This window comes from Emydura macquarii, unplaced genomic scaffold, assembly GCF_026122565.2.
Source record: "Emydura macquarii macquarii isolate MOO-44397 ecotype Brisbane River unplaced genomic scaffold, CSIRO-AGI_Emac_v2 contig_1876, whole genome shotgun sequence".
NCBI classification, from domain to species: domain Eukaryota; kingdom Metazoa; phylum Chordata; order Testudines; family Chelidae; genus Emydura; species Emydura macquarii.
In genome coordinates, this window is record NW_027132013.1 from 13,942,232 (window position 1) to 13,958,217 (window position 15,986).

General features: G+C 43.2%; 1 protein-coding gene across 1 annotated transcript; it reads right to left on the minus strand.

Moving 5' to 3' along the window:
- Positions 1–896: 896 nt before the first annotated feature.
- Positions 897–15,807, minus strand: PSMC3 (proteasome 26S subunit, ATPase 3). The gene is made up of 12 exons (XM_067557711.1): positions 15,692–15,807; positions 15,394–15,474; positions 7,924–8,049; positions 5,388–5,492; positions 5,230–5,292; positions 4,478–4,615; positions 3,908–4,051; positions 3,180–3,328; positions 2,531–2,627; positions 2,209–2,354; positions 1,924–2,005; positions 897–1,756 (listed from the first exon to the last, which is right to left on the minus strand). Exons 1-12 carry the CDS (start codon positions 15,716–15,718, stop codon positions 1,646–1,648), a joined length of 1,269 nt encoding a protein of 422 aa, XP_067413812.1. The 5' UTR covers positions 15,719–15,807; the 3' UTR covers positions 897–1,645.
- Positions 15,808–15,986: the final 179 nt, after the last annotated feature.

A 15,986-nucleotide genomic window follows, 5' to 3' on the forward strand; every position in this document is an offset into this window, starting at 1 on the left:
ACTATTGAACTTGTGTGGAAAGACAGGAGGATTTAAACAAACAGGCCCTCTCCTTGGGGGAGAGGGGAGTTGGTCTTCTGCTTGCCACATCAGGCCCTCCCTGCAGCTGAACTCAGTCACTTTGATTAAGCAGCAGCAGCTGCCAGCTAATGCAGATGACCCTAGTTATGGATGCATGCAAAAGCTAGGAACAATGAGCTACAAGTAACATTCACTCACTGTGGAACTGTTCCACAAGAGACCGAAAGTGCATTTCTGTGACACAAATAACAGTGGATAAGTGGCAGTGATTGTAGCTGCTGGGATCACTCTCAAGGACCCAACTTACCTTCTAACTGAGATGCATGACTCCTATTTGCAAGGAAAGAGCTATCTGCAAAAGGAGTTGCTAGCTTTTAGTGTTGAGCGTAGGAGGGAGACATTACCACCATGACGAGGGAGCAGTCACAGCACGCTTGTTGCAGTATACACAGAGGACTTGTAATTATTTTCCCCAGAAAGCTTGGCTTATGCTCATTTCATACACTGCCCCTGCCTAGGGACGATTCCAGCTTTGTCCCTAGTTGTCTGCTGGAACGTGGTATATACCACCTGCACACACTTCAATCACAAATCCACAGCTCAGTTGATGCCGTGTCCTGTAACCAGCAGAGAATAAATACTGTTTTTAGAAGAATGGATGGTGAGCAGCTTGTAACCCACCTCAGCACTAGGGCTAACTCAGGAACATGAGCCAAGCTACTGCCAGGTACAGTCTTCTCTCATACATACCTCCTGCTCCCCCCTCCCCAAAAGATGCATAGGCAGTGGGAGAGGGATGTTTACAGTGTTTCTCTAACACAACTGAATGGCATGTAAAATAAGCAGTCTAAAGTCAGTGTATTTATAAAGTGTCATTTTTAAATGGAGGTTGTGATTCTCAGCTGGCATTAAAGTACTGAAAAGCTTGTTTTTGAAAAGCTCATTCTTTTCCACAGCACTAGAGAACAGTCACCATCCACATCACCTCCAGCTGTACACAACAGCCATATATTACAGGTGAGGAAGGGGTACAACAGCCACGAAGAGGGAAGAATCATGGGGGGGAACTGCTAACAGAGGTAAGGACATTCTTTTGCAAAGGCAAGGTAAAGAGAGGCTTGTGGTATGGAGTCACCAAAGACTCTTGAGGCCAAGGTAGAATTGGACAGGTTCCTTTGAGCTGTTTGCCTCCACCAACTGCAGAGGTAAAAGAAATGGAGAGGTGTTGAGGACCTGTAGCCCCAAGGTTGATTTGGAATACATATGCTGCCCTAAATAGATTATTCTGTCATTCTTACTCCACTGTAATTGCTTACATTTTTGAGCCACTTGCTATCACCCAAGGGCTGGGAGAGGCTTACATTCAAATTTCACATTCATGGAAGGGATGGATTGTTTTTCTTTCCCGTTGTAACATCATGAACCCAGAGCAACAGCCTTATCTAGGCAAGGATTTTTTTTTTTTTTTTTTTTTTTTAAGAGGAGGGAAAAAAGCTTTATTTTTTTCCAACACATAAAACAACCATACAGTCCAGTCTCAACCATGCTCGGTTTAGTCCAATCCTTTTCAATTCCAGCCTGTCCAATTGTGCTAAGGCCACACTCCCCGACTGCAGTGTAGAGACTAAGCATAGTATTGCAGATTGGCTTTTTTCTTGGCTTGAACCTCCAGGATTCCTTCCATGTAGTCTTCATGAGTGAGCTCTGTGGCTCCACGCCGAAGGGCGATCATTCCCTGCTCCAACAAGAGAGAGAGTAGTTACTGAGAGCACAGGCTTGGCACCAGATCAGCCTGACATAAAATTACTCCATCCCATCCCAAGCCTGACTTTTTTCATCTTCTTAGCATCTACTGTAGGAGACTGAGGGGGGGCAGCAAACAGGGTGTCAAGTGATACTCACCGCTTCCACACACACAGCCTTGCACTGTGCTCCATTGAAGTCATCTGTGCAGCGAGCTAGCTCCTCATAATTCACGTCAGGACTGCAAGAGAACAAAAAACAAACCAGTAAAACCCCACATTGCCAATGAAAAGCAAGATGTGGAATCTCTTTAAAGCACTCAGTATCAAGTTCTACACAGGGGAAGGGGCACCTCCAGTCTCAGGCTTAAGGAACAAAGACTTATGGTACTCTTTCCATAATGCAGCACAAACATGGCCCCACAAGGCTTCTCCTCTTTCATACCTGACATTCATCTTGCGCGAATGGATCTGCATAATCCTGGCCCTGGCCTCCTCATTGGGCATTGGGAACTCAATCTTGCGATCTAGGCGTCCAGAGCGGAGCAGAGCAGGATCCAGGATATCCACACGATTGGTTGCAGCAATCACCTACAGAGGAGCAAGAATAGCAGTCTGAGGTTCCTGGAGGGTAGACAGACTGTTCCGGGCTCTCTTGCCCAGCGGGATCCACCAGCTCTCTTGTGCTATAAACATCACCTTCCTCCTGAAGTGCTTGCAGCCCCCACTGGGACTTAACTCCCTGCCAGAGGCAGCCTTAGTATTACCTTGACTTGTGTATTGGGTTGAAATCCATCAAGTTGATTCAGAAGCTCCAGCATGGTCCTCTGCACTTCCCGGTCACCAGCCTTCTCGCTGTCAAATCTGGGGAAGGGACACAGGAAACTGAGTCAACTCTGCTCACACCTGTAACTCCCCCATGTCCCTCATCCCATCTATGCTGCCCCAACACCAGCCCCCCTCATGTTTTGATCTTCCAAAACGTACATGAGCATCATTTGGGTTTCTCATAATGAAATCGCTGATGTGTCAGCTACACCGTATGCCCCACACATTTGCATTCAAGCCAGAAATGGTTAATATAATCTATGGCAGTATAGTAGGTATTAATAGCATTAGTAGTTGCCTGCCATCAGCGCTGTCAATCCTTATTTGCCCTGAGGTAGAACCACAATTTACTGGTAATAAAAAGGATCCTTGTGGCTCTCCCTGCCCAGCCCCAATAGCTGGGCAACAGACTGTGCTGACAGGAAGGACCAAATTTTTAATACAGGAAACAAATATGTCTTTGAAATGATTCCCACCCACTAGACTGAGTTAACTGCACCCAGGTAGAGCCCCACCCTAAAACTCCCCACCTACCCCAAGATCCTGGGAGTTCACTCCAGTTCTTACAGCAGCGTCTGCAGATCTCACCTCTTGGTGCCAATGGCATCCAGCTCATCAATGAAGATGATAGCTGGAGCCTTTTCCTTAGCAAGAGCAAAGGCATCTCGCACCAGCTTGGCTCCATCTCCAATGAACATCTGCACCAGCTGGGGGCCAGCCAGCTTCAGGAATGTTGCCTGGAGGTCAGGGAAGAAAAAAAGTAAGTTATACAGCGCCTTCACCCACACTGCACTAACTCCCAAAGGTGATGGAAGTCATGCTCCCGTCACAGCCCAGGTTGGAGTCTATCACATCTTACCCTAGGGCAGGGGTTCCCAACCTGCGGTACGCATACCCCATCTAAGTAGCCTAAGCTTTAAAACTTGGTGGGAATTATATAAAATATGATAATTTATTTCAAGAAGTACTGATGAGAATAGATGCACAGAGACTCTGACATACAGAGGAGCCCTCATCTCGAATCACTATACAGCACAGGTTCAGCTAACTGAGCTCACAATTTAGGGTTTGTTTTTTCAGTTGTATACGTTGCACTATATCTGTATGGAACAGTGAAATATGGACAGATGACTAAAAACAGGTAGTATTAAGAAGAACACAAAGTATCAGTGATGAGAAGGGTATGGGTACATTGGCAGCTGGTAGATCTGGAAGAGGGTATGCAATAAGAAAAGTTTGGGAACCTCTGCCCTAGGGGATTCTGTTACTCAGATGACACCCTAGTGGGACAGGTCTCTGCACTCAATCCCTCTTACCTTTGTCTGGGCAGCACATGCTCTAGCTAAGAGAGTCTTCCCTGTTCCAGGTGGCCCATACATGAGCACTCCTTTAGGGGGCTGGATACCCAGGTTTTCAAACTTCTCCTTATGATTCATTGGCAGAACAATGGCCTCCACCAGCTGCAAGGACAGAAAAACATTGATGGAGAGTTTTCTTTTCTTAGCGTCTACCCCTGCTGCTAATCCAGCCCTTATGGTAAAATCCCCAATCTCCCACCCCGTGGATCTAGAGTGCTAAAATTCCAAACTCAAATGAAGGGGGAAATCTACCTGTAAGGATTATGTTATTCACAAACTGGACTCTAAGGTACTTCTATGGCCCCAATTACTCATAGTATCTGAGTGCCTCAGAATCTTTAATGTACTTATCCTCACAACACTACTGTGAGGTAAGGAAGTGCTATTCTCCCCACTATACAGATGGGGATCTGAGACAGAGAGACTAAATGACTTGCCCAAGGTCACACAGGAAGTCTGTGGAAGAGCAGCGAACTGAAAGTGGGATTCTCAGACTAACCACTGGACCATCCTTCCTCCGCTTATCACCTCTTGGATCTGTTTATCCAGTCCCCCAATGTCGCTGTACTGCTCTGTGGGCCTCTCATCCACCTCCATGGCTTTCACCCGAGAGTCATATTCAGTAGGTAGGGTCTCCAGGATCAAGTAAGAATCCTTGTTCACGCCCTGCAAACACCAAGCCAATAGCTTAGACTAAAAGTTTTTGATAAAGGCCCTTTCAGGCAATTAAGATAGTTCACCTATAGATGACTCACTGGGGCAAGATATTATAGGAGTAAATAGATTATACATCAGGATTCAGTAAAAACAATATGATGCAGTTCTGTGACATGACAGCTTCTTAAAGTCTGGATGAGTTAAAGACTAGTGAAGAGTCTAGGCTTTAATTTGACCATCTTAGCACATGTTAAAGGCAAGGGGGGACAGATTTATCAAGGTATTCGGGTGCCTAAAAAAGGCACATAGGCTCCTAGTAGGATTTACAAAAACAACTAAGCGGGTTATGTGCCTAAGTCCCATTGACTTAAAATTGGAGTTAGGGATCTAACTGCATGTTTAGGCACCTAAATGCCTTTGTAATTCTGGCCCAATATGCCTTAAACTTTTCAAATGCATTAGCCAATACATGCTGATATCTCACCATTAAATCCTTGTCTAAACAAAGCCTTAGAAAAATTTGGTTAGATCATTTCCTCATGAAAAAGTAAAGTAGACAAATATCAGATTTGCTGGCTAACACCATGTGATCAATATCTGCCAGTTACACTGCAACCACTCACCACTAGGTCTCCAGGTTTCAGCTTCTCAGCATCAACCAACCCAATCACAGGCAGGAAATATGTCTGTGGGGAAAAGGAATCAACATTAGCACAGCAAACAAATTGGGCTGGATTCCCTACCAGCACTCCCCACACCTACACAGGTTCATGGTTCTCACCTGGCGTGTGGAGGTTTTAATCACAGCACACTTGCCCTTCCTCTGGGAATCCAGATCAATATTTGCTCCATCCTCCTCCTGGTCATTGGGGTCAACATCCAGTAGCTGAAGACCAGAAGAAAAGATTTCATTAGAAGCACAATCAGGCCAGCCGAACCATCCCACTACTGGATCACATCCCAAAGCTTCAATACTGGATTCCTAACTCAAAATTACACAAAGCAGGGAAAACTAAACATCCCACTATCTACGACCATCCACCATGGTAGGATTCTACCTGTAGTTAAATCCCCTGGAAGAATTTAGAGTTTCCTGAGTAGCAGAGCTCCCTGTCACAACAACAGGGCAACAGCACATGGGAAGGCACTGCAAAATTCTGGGAAATAGGAATGGTGGCTAGTGATCCTAGACACACTTCCCATTACAGTGTAACAAACCAATGCCAGTATCACATAAATTAGTTGAAACAATAACACTATGAAACACTGAGACAGACAGATACAAACTAACATAGCTACTGGAAAAGAAAATTGTGTCTTACTAATCTATTAGAATTCTTTGAACATATCAGCAAATTTACAGATAAAGGAAAACCAGATATAATTTATTTGGACTCTCAAAAGGCTTTGATAAAGTCACTCACAACAGGCTACTAAGGAAATTAAGTAGCTAGAGTGGAGGTCAAAATACTGTTGGGAATGAGAAAACGGTTGAAGAGACAGAAGCCAAGTCTCACAAATTTAGGATGAACAATAATTTTGGTCCCTCCTGCAGGAGCGGTCACAAAAACATGCTTCGTGCGATTTTGAAAACAGAGGCACGTATATTTTTGGGAGCTAGTGGGGAGAAGCCCCTATAATCCCCTACATCTTAGAGGAAAATGCACTGGAGACCATGAGTTCCAGTCCCAGCTCTTCTACTGTTAATATTTCTGTGTCCTTCTCAATGCTTTTTATTAACTAAGCCTCTTGGTTACTCTTACAGATATATAGGGCCAGAGACTGTCTGTCCCCGCACATTTGTATGGTACCTAGCACAACTGGGCCCCCATCTTAGCTAGTTCCTCCAGCAAGGGGTCCTGCACCAGGAACCAAAAGTGCATAAATTATTGAATTGGCAATGTTGTAACTATCATGCTCATGGGGAATTGGGCAGGAGAAGTCCAAAAAAATCACCAGACAAAAACATGGATTTAATCTGTCTTCTGGCATCTGACTCAGTTTTTGAATGTGAGGGGCTGAAGTACTGGAGAAAATAGAAGAGTAGGAATAAATTATCAAATTCTTCACGGAAAAAGGTTAACAGGGAGGCCAAGAGGTACCATATCAACATTTATTATTGATCTGGAAAAGGAAGTGAGCAGAAAGGTGGCAAAATCTGCAGATGAAACAAAATTATTTAGATTAGTCAAGATCAAGGACTGCAAGGAACTTCAGAAACTTAAGGCCAGTGACATTTCCTTTAGTGCTCATCTATACGCACAAATTGCACCGCTTTAACAATACAGATATAGTTAAAGTGATAACCTCCCTAGAGTGGATAGTTATACCAGTATAAAAATGCTTATTTCATTATAGCTTATTCCCACAAGAGAAGGGGAATAAGGTATATCAGGACATGTCTACATTAGAAGTTTTACAGCAGCATAGCTGCAGCTTCGCCACTGTAGTGCTTCAGAGTAGATATTTACTGCAGCAACAAAATGAGTTCTTCTGTTGCTGTAGTAATTCTACCTCCCCGAGGCGGTAGCTAGGTTGACAAAAGAACTCTTCTGTTGACCTACTGCAGTCTATACTAGAGCTTAGGTTGGTTTAACTACATCTCAGAGGGTGAATTTTTCACACCTGACAAATGTAGCTAGGTTGACCTAATTTTCTAGTGTAGGCCAGCCCTCACTATAAAGCACTTTTATAAGGAGGTTGTACCACTAACTATTTCAGTTGAAAAATTACAACCCTAATCAAAATAGTTAAATTAGTACAAAAACTGGCGATAGACAAGGCCTTACACATCAATAGCTGTTAAGTATTCCCATTTTACAGAGTGGGAAACAAAAAGAGGTGAAATCACTAGTCCCATCTTACACTGAAGGCAGGTCTACACTAGAAGTGCTACACTGGTGCAGCTGCACCGTTGTAGCGCATTTGGTGAAGATTCTGTATGCAGATAGGAGAGCATTCTCGTATCAGCATAACTGATCCACCTCTGTGAGAGGTGGAAGCTATGTCAGTGAGAAAGCCTCTCCCACTGACACAGTGCCAGTGTGAACAGCACTTAGATAGCTGTAACTTGTGTCACTCGAGGGAGTGGGGTGTGTCTTTTTCACATCCCTGAGTGACAACTTAGATCAACTTAAGCAGTAGTGTAGACCTGCCCTGAGTCACTGACAGAGACAAGAAATGGGCCCACAATCCTGACACACAATCCTCTGCTCCAGCCACTGAACTCCACCCCAAATTACTGAAGGCACCTCTCAAAGCCGTGCACACAGTAGAGTATCACTCCTAACATTACTCCAGAAAGGCATGACACTCACCTCGATGACATTGGAAACAAGATAAGGCAGCGTTTTGTTCACTTTGATTTTCTCACTGTTCTCTTTGATCTTATCTTTCATAGCCTGCAACTCATGGGTCACTCTCAGCACCTCGCTCTTCATGATCTGAAATCAATACAAAGCTGCACAATTTAGGAATAACCTCAGAAAAACGAAGCAACAAATACATACATACATCATCCTAGAAACACAATCAGTAGATCAGAATGAAGCCTAGGAGACAGGTGGGAAAAATGTTAGGGGAAAAGAGCAGATTAGGCCAAGCAGCATGCGTTAGGGATTGAGATACACAGCCCTTCACCATTCGACTCATCAGTGCCCCAAAATCTCCTGATGCCATCTGAAGACTTCTAAAACTACTAAGGAATTTGAATTTCTTCACATGGGAGGAGACTGTTTTAGAGGAATTTTTTTCAGACCTTATTCCCATCAGTTGGCACATCCAAGCCCCACACCTGCTCCTGCATTTAGGGATTACAGAATTTGAAAATCACTTTTCAAGTCACCTGTCCACCAGTTTCCAGCTGCTGGACAGGTTAATGCTGAGAAGCCTGGAACATCAGTCCTGTCTCTTGCACAAAACTCCTTGAAAGCAGCTCAGAGAGATCTCAGCAAGTTCATAAAAACTGGGAAAAAAGTATCTACCAGAATCATATTAAACAGAACATCAAATTCTGGCACACAGTCTATAGTGGCTGTCTTATCCGCTCACCTCCTGCCCCCCAGAGGAAGAGGCTGGGTTCCCTGGTAAACACCATGACATTGACTAATCTCTATGAGGGAGAATCTACTCAGATCTGAATTAACTGATTCTATCTAATGGCAAACTCATCCTTCTCTCAAATTCATCTTCTTTAGATTGCAATCTCATCAAGGCAAGTAGCAATTTCCTTTTATGTTTGTACAGTATGCTACATCAATGAAAATCTTCTACACTGTAGGATTATGCTACAGTGAGTCTACAGAAGTTTGCTTGTGTATCCATACAAGCATTTGGAGATGTGCTTTAGAGAAGTGTTGAAATAGCAGGGTGGATAAAAATTCATTTTTTAAAATTTTGTTATTTAAGTTTAGTAAGTTTTCTTTTTAAAAATAAACCTGTTTAAAATTAAGTCTAAATTTAACAAAATATGTTAAGGTTTAAATGTATAATCTCTTCAAACATTTAAATAATTTTAAAAAATGCTGAATCCATAACCCTCTTTCAAAAATGTTGTGTTAAAGGCTGCTTTTCTATATATAAAAAGAATCAGAGGAAAACCATGCAACTTTTGAGGTCAAGCTTTACAAATATGGCACAGGAGGTCATGTACTGTATTAAGATCCTGTGGGGGACCCAGGGACTGTGCTATTAATATAAGAGACGTAGCAAAGTCATCACAGGCATTGGGACCTGGCCTCTCGCTCCAGGAGACATCAGGATCATCATTTAGGAGTCTGTGATCACCCAGGTGGGCTATTTTATAGCTTCTCTCTACCTGAGCTTTGGATACTTCAGTTCTCAATTTAGGAATATTTATGACTCCACCCACCATGGACATTTACTTTAGCTCATGGAAAAATACTGACTGATCTGCCAACTAACTAATAGCCCTTGCTTCTGGATGATTCTTGACATTTCAAGTAATGGTCTCATTCGGTCTCCTTTCATATCTACACCGACAGACAAACAGAAATCCATTAATTTCTCAACTGCCTCTCTCTTCATCACTAAACAAATAAAATACTGCAGTGTAATAGGCATGTGGGTTATATGAATAGAAGTCTTGGTTTGTTGTTAGATCTTTTGTTTTTCAGGGGCAGAGGAGTTATGTAACAAGGTAGAAGGTGCAGAGTGTGCAACCAGAAAGGAGCAACTCTGGTGTCAGAGCAAACTGCTGTAATAAGAAAGGACAACGTTCTTAAGAGTGAGGCCTCTAGTGTTGATTTCAACACCTGGGACCTGGAGGTCTGTCAAAAACTGCAGGTCATAAATAAAGCTTGTTGTTACATCATTTTTATTGCCTGCCTGCTGTATTTTACTATGTTAATAAATGGTAACAGATTATAGTCATAAATCTGTGTTTTGGCTGGATTACTTATTTATGATTTTCAAAGTGTTTATGTTCAGAATATATTGGTATATTAGTTTATTGTAGAAGTATTTATCAATTACATTTTTAATGTTGCTGCTGGACTCCTGAAATTATTTTCTTATTGTGCATATATAATAAAATATCCTAGATGGAGATCTGTGATTTAAAAGTAAAGTTTTATTAGGCATTTATTAATTTTAACATTTAAAAATGTAGGTTCTCCTCCCCACGCTGTTTAGTATGTTGCAAGGAGATAATCATAAGGATTATTTAAACCCTTATTAATTATTCCTGCAGCAGGAGGAATCTTATTTACAATCTGATTTTTTTTAAAAAAAGCAGTACACTAAGTAATACTCAATGAGTTAAAGTGACTTTTTTAAAAAACCACACACACACACAATTTTGTTTCAGAAGCGATCTTAGACCTAAGGTGTTATGAACATCCATCATCTGCAATGTCTAAAATTTCATATGCAACTAAACATGACAGACAGACAATAAATTACCAGTGTGTACACACACAAATAAATAAAGACTTCATTCATCATCCAGTAAAACCATTGATGAGTTTGTAATCAGAACCAGCAAATTCCAGCAGAACTCCATGGATGAAAAAACTGTTCAGTTGATTTATGCAACAAGTTCTCTCTTTCGTCTTGTTCTGAACAAACATTTCATTGATATGGTTCAATCATTACAACCAAGTTATACTCCACCTGGCAGAGCAGACATTGCTAGATGGTTGCTGGATACAGTTTATGAGAAGGAAATTGAACAGTGTACAAAAAAAGATATTGATTGAAAATTTGTTAATCCGAGTCTTGATGGGTGGAGCAATGTGCACAATGATTCAGCAATATGTGCTTGCGTGACAACAGAAGATGAGGTTAACTATCTTACAGAAACAATTGATACATCACTAAATCCCCCCTCCCCCTGCCCGACAACAGAATACATAAAAGAAATAGCAGTTAAAGCTATAACAAGTTGTGAACAAAAATTCAACTGTCAAGTGCATAGCTTTGTCACAGACAATGCTGCAAATATAGCAAAAATAATGCAGGGAACCTGAAACTTATAACATATGGGTGTAGTGCTAATTTGATGCATCTTTTAGCCAAAGACTTAAGTACAACTCCAGGAATAAAGGAAAATGTTGCTTAAATTGCAAAATACGTCTGTAACAACCACTTTGCTTCAACATCACTGACGACAGCAGGAGGATACAAACTATTCCTCAAGATGTACAATGGTATTCAGTGGTTGACTGTTTCAAGCTATTTATTAAGAACTGGCCTATTCTGATGACAATTTGTGAAGAAAATGACACAGCTAGAACTACCACAGCCAAAGTAGTCAACATCGGACTAAGGAGAAACGTAGAAAATAGGTTTAGTATATTCAGCATATTTCCATAGTCTTGGACAGCAGAAGGATTGTTGCTGTATTGATGATGCTGTTGAAAATTTGAAGAAAAAAAAAAGCAAGACATTGAAGACAGAAATACCCAGCAACAAAGTTAAATTGCAGGCAGTACAGAAGCAGATGGATCAAACACTTACTCCACCTCATTTTCTTGCTAATATTCTAAACCCAAAATACCAGGGAGATGCCTAACTGCTGGAGAAGAAAATGCTGCTATGACATGTGCATCTAATCACCACCCATCACTCAGGCCAACCATAATAAATTTCAGGGCTGGTGGTGAACCATTCAAGCAGTGCGTATTTGCTCATATTTTAAAGAAGGTCACACTACTGAATTGGTGGAAGTCTAAGCTAAGCACCTGAAACAAGTTTCTCTGAAGTTCTAAACCAGCTTTTGACAACAGTAGCCTCTTCTGAAGGCACAGAAAATATTTTCTCCATTTTGACTAATTCATTTAAAATTTTAAAAATCAATACTTGAAAAAGCAGGAAAACTTGTCTTGCTCTTCCAGTCTCTGACTAAGAACAAGTAGGGAGGGGATGAGATCTACTAGTTTTAAAAGTTTGAAGGACAGCTAAGTAACTTGGGAGACTGCTGTCTCATATTCAAGAGACTTCGGAGAGTAGGAACCTAAACTCCAGTCACATTCCCTTAGGCATATTTGAAAGTTTTCCCAGGCTGACCTGAAATAATCAGTTTAATTCACTGATTACATTTAATCCCTCTGGTTCTTAGTTGTAAATGTGAAATATGTTTTGATAAGAGAAGTTTATGCATCCAAAACATTTAAAGCTGTTCTGTTTAATAAAAATAAAGTTTTATATGATATTTTGTGTTGAATTACATTCCAGTTACCATCATGATGCAGTTTAACACAAATCATGGGCAAAAAGTTAGTATCTAGTATCATCCACCATTTTCTAATATATTAGAAGTGTACAATTGATAAGACTCTGAAAATAATAAATGTATATAGTTTAGCAAAAAGGTGCACCAACTCTAGTGTAAATGCTCTATATAGCTGTAAACCAATATTTTAATGGTTATACTGTATCAACCAATGAGAATGCAACTTTCTTTAGAAAATAACTGAAGTATAAATAGAAAAGTTAATTATATTAATGATTTCAATCAAGACTTTCCACTTGCTGATATAAATTGCCTTGATTTAGATCAATCCACCCGGGAAAACAGCATGCTGAGCATTTCGTGTAAGTGAAAGTAAGGGCTTGATGGAGAGGTTTCTGCCACCTTAACCTTGGTGGCACGACTTTTGATACACAGAATACTGTTTAGGCAGCCTCTACTCGGTGCCCCCTTGTGCTTATATTTTGAAACAAAAATTAAAAGTGGCAAAGTTCAAATGCATTCAAAATCAGAATTAATCTGCAGAACTTGCGATATCAAGATATCATGGAGATATCTTGTTTATAAAACATGTTTTATAAGTTTTGAAAGAAGATTAGACATTTATTTGAATGTTACTAGCACTGCATAATCACAACAGCTGTGCTAAAGCTACAAGGGCTCTTCATCCACCTGTTTCAGGGCATATACTGATCAGCACCTTGCATCTGGAATAAGTGTCTCCCCCCTAATGGTACAGAAGGGCACATCTAAGAGCCTTTTATGATTTCTTCTGAAATAGTAAACAGTGGGGTCCCCCCAGGATCTCTACTGGGACCTGTGCTGTTCAACATGTTCATAAATGAGCCAGAAAAGGGGGAGAACAATGAGATGGAAAAATTGGCAGACAATTACAAAACTACTCAAGATAGTTAAAGCAAAAGCCAAATGCGAAGAGTTACAAAGGGATCTCACTAATCTGGATGATTGGGCGACAAAATGGCACATGAAATTCAATGCTGATCAGTGCAAAGAAATGCACACTGGAAATGAATAATCCCAACTATACATACAAAATGATGGAGTCTGAATTAGCTGTACCACCCAAGAAAGAGATCTTGGCATCAATGTGAACAGTTCCCTGAAAACATCTAAATAATGTGCAGGGACAGTCAAAAAGGCTAATGAAGTAATAGGAACCATTAGGAAAGGGATAGATAATAAAACAGTAAGTATCATAATTCCACTGTATAAATGCATGGTACGCACACACTTTGAATACTGAGTGCAGTTCTGGTCTTCCCATCAAAATATATAAAAACTGGAAGAGCTGCAGAGAAGAGCAACAAAAATGATTAGGGGGATGGAATAGCTTCCATATGAGGAGAGATTAAAATGACTGGGACTGTTCATCTTAGAAAAGAGATAGGGTGGGAAGCAATATAATAAACCTTTATAAAATCACCAATGCTATAGAGAAAGTGAATAGGGAAGTGTTATTTATCCCTTCATGTAAACACAAGAACTAAGGGTCACGATGAAATTAATAGGCATTAGGTTTAAAAACAAACAAAAGGAAGTACTTCTTCACAAAATGCAGTCAGCCCTTGGAATTCATTGCCAAGGGATGTTTGGGGGGGGGGGGGGGGGGGGAAGAACTAGATAAGTTCACAATGGCTATTAGCCAAAATGGTCAGAGATGCAACCCCAAGTTCCGAGTCTCTTTAAACCTCCCACTGCCAGAAGCAGGGACTGAACCTCGGGGGCTGGACCATTTGAAATTATCCTGTTCTGTTAATTTCCTTTGAAGCCTCTGGTACTGGCCACTGTCAGAGACATGATACTGGCCTAGATGTACCATGTGTCTGACCCAGTATGGCCATTCTTATTTTCTAATTCAAGCTGTTACTGCAGATGACATACTGAACTAGAATAACTATAGCCTTCTCAAACCCTCTCAAGTACTACAAACTCCTGCACAATGTCTCCACTGCTTATCTCCCCTCAGCACTTTTTATACTTTATTTTGCTGTTCCCAACTAGCTACATCCTGTATGTTACACTCATCTCTGCACCTGGAATCTGCTCATCAAAGTCCTTTTTGAAAATGTACTTCTTCCACAAGGTCTACAAGCCCATGTCTTCCTCCCAAATATTATCAAAATAGCTGAAAGAAAGTATTTTAAAACTCTAAATAAAATTAATGGCATGCTGACAACCCACCTGCTAACTCACTTGCCACAGTTCCTCACTTGCTAACTGTCAATGTATACTTTATAATGTCCAGGGATTTTGTAAAGTACCAGGTGTGGAGAGCAACAATTCTCTTCTAATGAATCCTATTCCCACATCATTTCATTATAAAAACCGAAGGTCACTCCTGGCTATAAGTCTCCCAACACATCCTTGTCTTTACACTACAAACACTCTTTTTGAATCTTGTGTACAGCAAAAGGGAAGGCACATCACTAGCAACTACTTAACAGAAATAAGGGAGCAGTGCAGGTGGCAGCGGGACATAGAAAGTGGTGTAGGGGCCAACGGGGGCACATTACAGGGCCTCCCGTGGAGGAGCAGTGGGTGTATGTATGGGAGCAGTAGAGATGTAGGGGTGTATTCAAGGACAGTCAGGGGGATGGGCATGGGATGCTGCCTCCAAGGGTGGCCCCAGCCTCTTCCTGGTCGGGTGAGGGGCTGAGGTGGACCAGACAGAAAACTGGGAGGACTGCACCTTCCTCGCCACGAGGCCTTGTCCTTCCCCTGGGCCCTGGCCAGGTCGGAGACTGGAAACTGAAGCCAGCAGTGCGGGGGCGGGGTGCTCACAGCCAGTAAGAGCTGCCGGGGAGCGAGGGACCGGGACCAGGTCCGGGGCGGCAGAGCCCCCGAGGAGCAGCGACCGCGGGCGGCGGGCCCAGGAGCCCGCACCCTCCACCTGCGCTGGGCAGCGCGTCCGGCAGGTGGGGACGGGGGCTGCTCTCCGGCCCACTGCCGGGCCGACCCTCTGCACGACTGCGGGAGCCGGCCGCTACCGGGGGGGGCGCCGCCGCTAAGGCAAATGCTGAGGTGGCAACAGCCCCCGCCGCCGCCTCCTGCTCACCTTGATCTCGCTGTCGAGCAGGCGCGTTCGCTGCACGATCTCCTCCGTGGACATTTTCAGCACCTCCTCGCCGACGCCGTCCTGCGGGGACAGAGAGTCACCGGCGCTGCCCGCCTGGCCCCCCGCGCCCCGGCCCCGCCAGCCGCACCTGCGGGGACAGGGCAGCGACCGGCCGGGGGCGGCTCCCATCCCCCTCCCGGGCTCCCCCAGCGGAAGGGACCAGCCTCCCAGCGCTGCTGCCCCCGGGCTCGGAGTCCTGCCCCGCTCCCCCAGCCCCCGGCCCGCAGCGGCCCCTCACCTCGGCCTCATCCCAGACCGACGCCATCTTGTCCAGGGCGAGTGGGACTATGCTGTGCGGACGTCGGAGGTAAATAAGGCACTAGTCGGGGACAGCAGATTCCGCCCCGCCCCTCTCCCCTGCCTGCCCTCAGCAGGCGCTGAGTCGAAACTGTCGAGCGAAAAAAAAAACCCCGCAGCTTCCAAAGAGTCACGTGACGTCGCCCAAATCTGCTGAGTGATGGTCTCGCCGCCATCTTAGTAGGGGGCAGGGGCGTGGCCACGGCTGGGATCACGCCGAGGGCGGGGCCAGCTGC

Bases quoted from the DNA above. Each gene is read 5' to 3' on its own strand.
- PSMC3 (XM_067557711.1), bottom strand. From the start codon at position 15,718: ATGGCGTCGGTCTGGGATGAGGCCGAG. The intron at 4,616-5,229 runs GTGAGTGGTTGC...TGGTGTTTGCAG, and splicing joins TGAAACCTGGAGACCTAGTG to GGCGTGAACAAGGATTCTTA. The intron at 1,757-1,923 runs GTGAGTATCACT...TTGTTGGAGCAG, and splicing joins AGGCTGTGTGTGTGGAAGCG to GGAATGATCGCCCTTCGGCG.